Here is a 1,440-nt window from a genome sequence, read left to right as displayed (position 1 = left end):
GGATGCGAAGAACCAAGTGTGGTACGAGGTCCTTTCCTTCTCAAAGCCTGCCCACTTTCTGTCATTTATCGGGTACCCATATGTTCAACTGAGGCAAAAGTTTTTTGCTCATCAGTCTAGCAATGCTGTTGTAAAACATGTGTCTGGTTCATAATCCTATTCTTTTTTAAACTTGAATTCCAGCACTGAGTAATTGTCATCAGCTCATAACTGTTCTGTTCTAGCGAACATACTGCTGAAGTGTTGGTTTGACATTGCTGTGGAAGGTCCTTTTCCTTCCACACAATGAAGGGAAGATCATATAATCCAATTTTTACTTAAAAAGCGGGAAAAATATAATTAAGAAAAGATATAGAATTTACAAAGACAACTTTTAAACTGTCGTTAACCAAACTCCTACTACGCTTTAGATTAGGTGAACTAATATGCATAAAGAAGGGATCACCAATCTACCATTTGTCTGGTGCTTAAATCTAAAACCAATCTGCTGAAAGAAGAAAAATCAAATCCCCATGATGCTGATTCAACCATCCCTTTACTGCTGTTGAATTTATTAAATCATATCAACGTGGATGTCAAGCCTCTATCTGCTCTGTTAGTTCCCAAAAAGGCTTCTTTAACTGCTCCTGTGTAAAGATCAAGTTAAGAAAATTACTCTAAAGAGACAGAGATAAAGGATTGCTATATCTGAAAAGAAAAAAAATTCATGGTCATTCCAAAAAGAAAAAAAAGAAGAAAACAAAACGATTTATAAGCATGGAATTTGGTCCGCTGAATATCCAGGCAAGAATCATACGACTGCATGAGCATAAAACATGGATACTTTTGTGTCTGGATGCTTCTGTAGCAATCATTACAGTTGTGTCTCCTACTAATTCTGATAATTGCCGTTAACTTAATATAGTAGCATTCTGGAATGAAGCTTTTTTTCTCAATGATTGTGAACTATTGATCTAAGGAGTTCAAGTCATTTAAGTTCAGTGCAATGTCCCGTGAACGTGCAGAAGAGTAACCAAAGCTGCAGAAAATGTCTACCCTTGTGCATTTTTCCCCCGTAAGATATTAACTCCACCATTAACAGATCAAGCCTCAAACAAAACATGTATATAGTACTTTTGCATATGATAACAACGTTAATAATAGTATAATTACTCTCAAATTGTATTTTTTTAAAGAATAATTGTTATCGAATTGTTGATTTTTAAACGACAGAGTTTTCCCTTTTCCTTTCCTTTTCTTTTTGCGTAGAATTCCATCTTAGCTCTATTGCACCAGGATTTAATTTTGGTGTTGTTCTTGGCAGAAACAACCAAGGGCATGCGGTAAACCACAATCGGAGTAATTCTAATGCCTAAGTCAATATAATGCCATAGTTGGATAATTCTACCTTAGTATAATTGGATTCAGGTAGCAACAATTCGAGTAGGAATTAATATTTTT

At 35.1% G+C, this 1,440-nt stretch overlaps 1 protein-coding gene across 2 annotated transcripts in view; it reads left to right on the top strand.

Annotated features, from left to right (window-relative positions):
- LOC105119772 (UPF0548 protein At2g17695-like) overlaps positions 1–324 on the top strand; it is a 1,884-nt gene extending 1,560 nt beyond the window's left edge. For both annotated transcript variants that reach the window (XM_011017954.1, XM_011017955.1), the window contains exon 6: positions 1–324. In XM_011017954.1, coding sequence (XP_011016256.1) covers positions 1–154 — 154 coding nt within the window. In that variant the 3' untranslated portion in view covers positions 155–324.
- Positions 325–1,440: the final 1,116 nt, after the last annotated feature.

The sequence above is a fragment of the Populus euphratica genome, unplaced genomic scaffold, assembly GCF_000495115.2.
Source record: "Populus euphratica unplaced genomic scaffold, PopEup_1.0 scaffold3569.1, whole genome shotgun sequence".
Lineage (NCBI taxonomy): Eukaryota > Viridiplantae > Streptophyta > Magnoliopsida > Malpighiales > Salicaceae > Populus > Populus euphratica.
The sequence above is the reverse complement of the archived record's forward strand: the minus strand, read 5'-3'. Positions and strand labels throughout refer to the sequence as shown.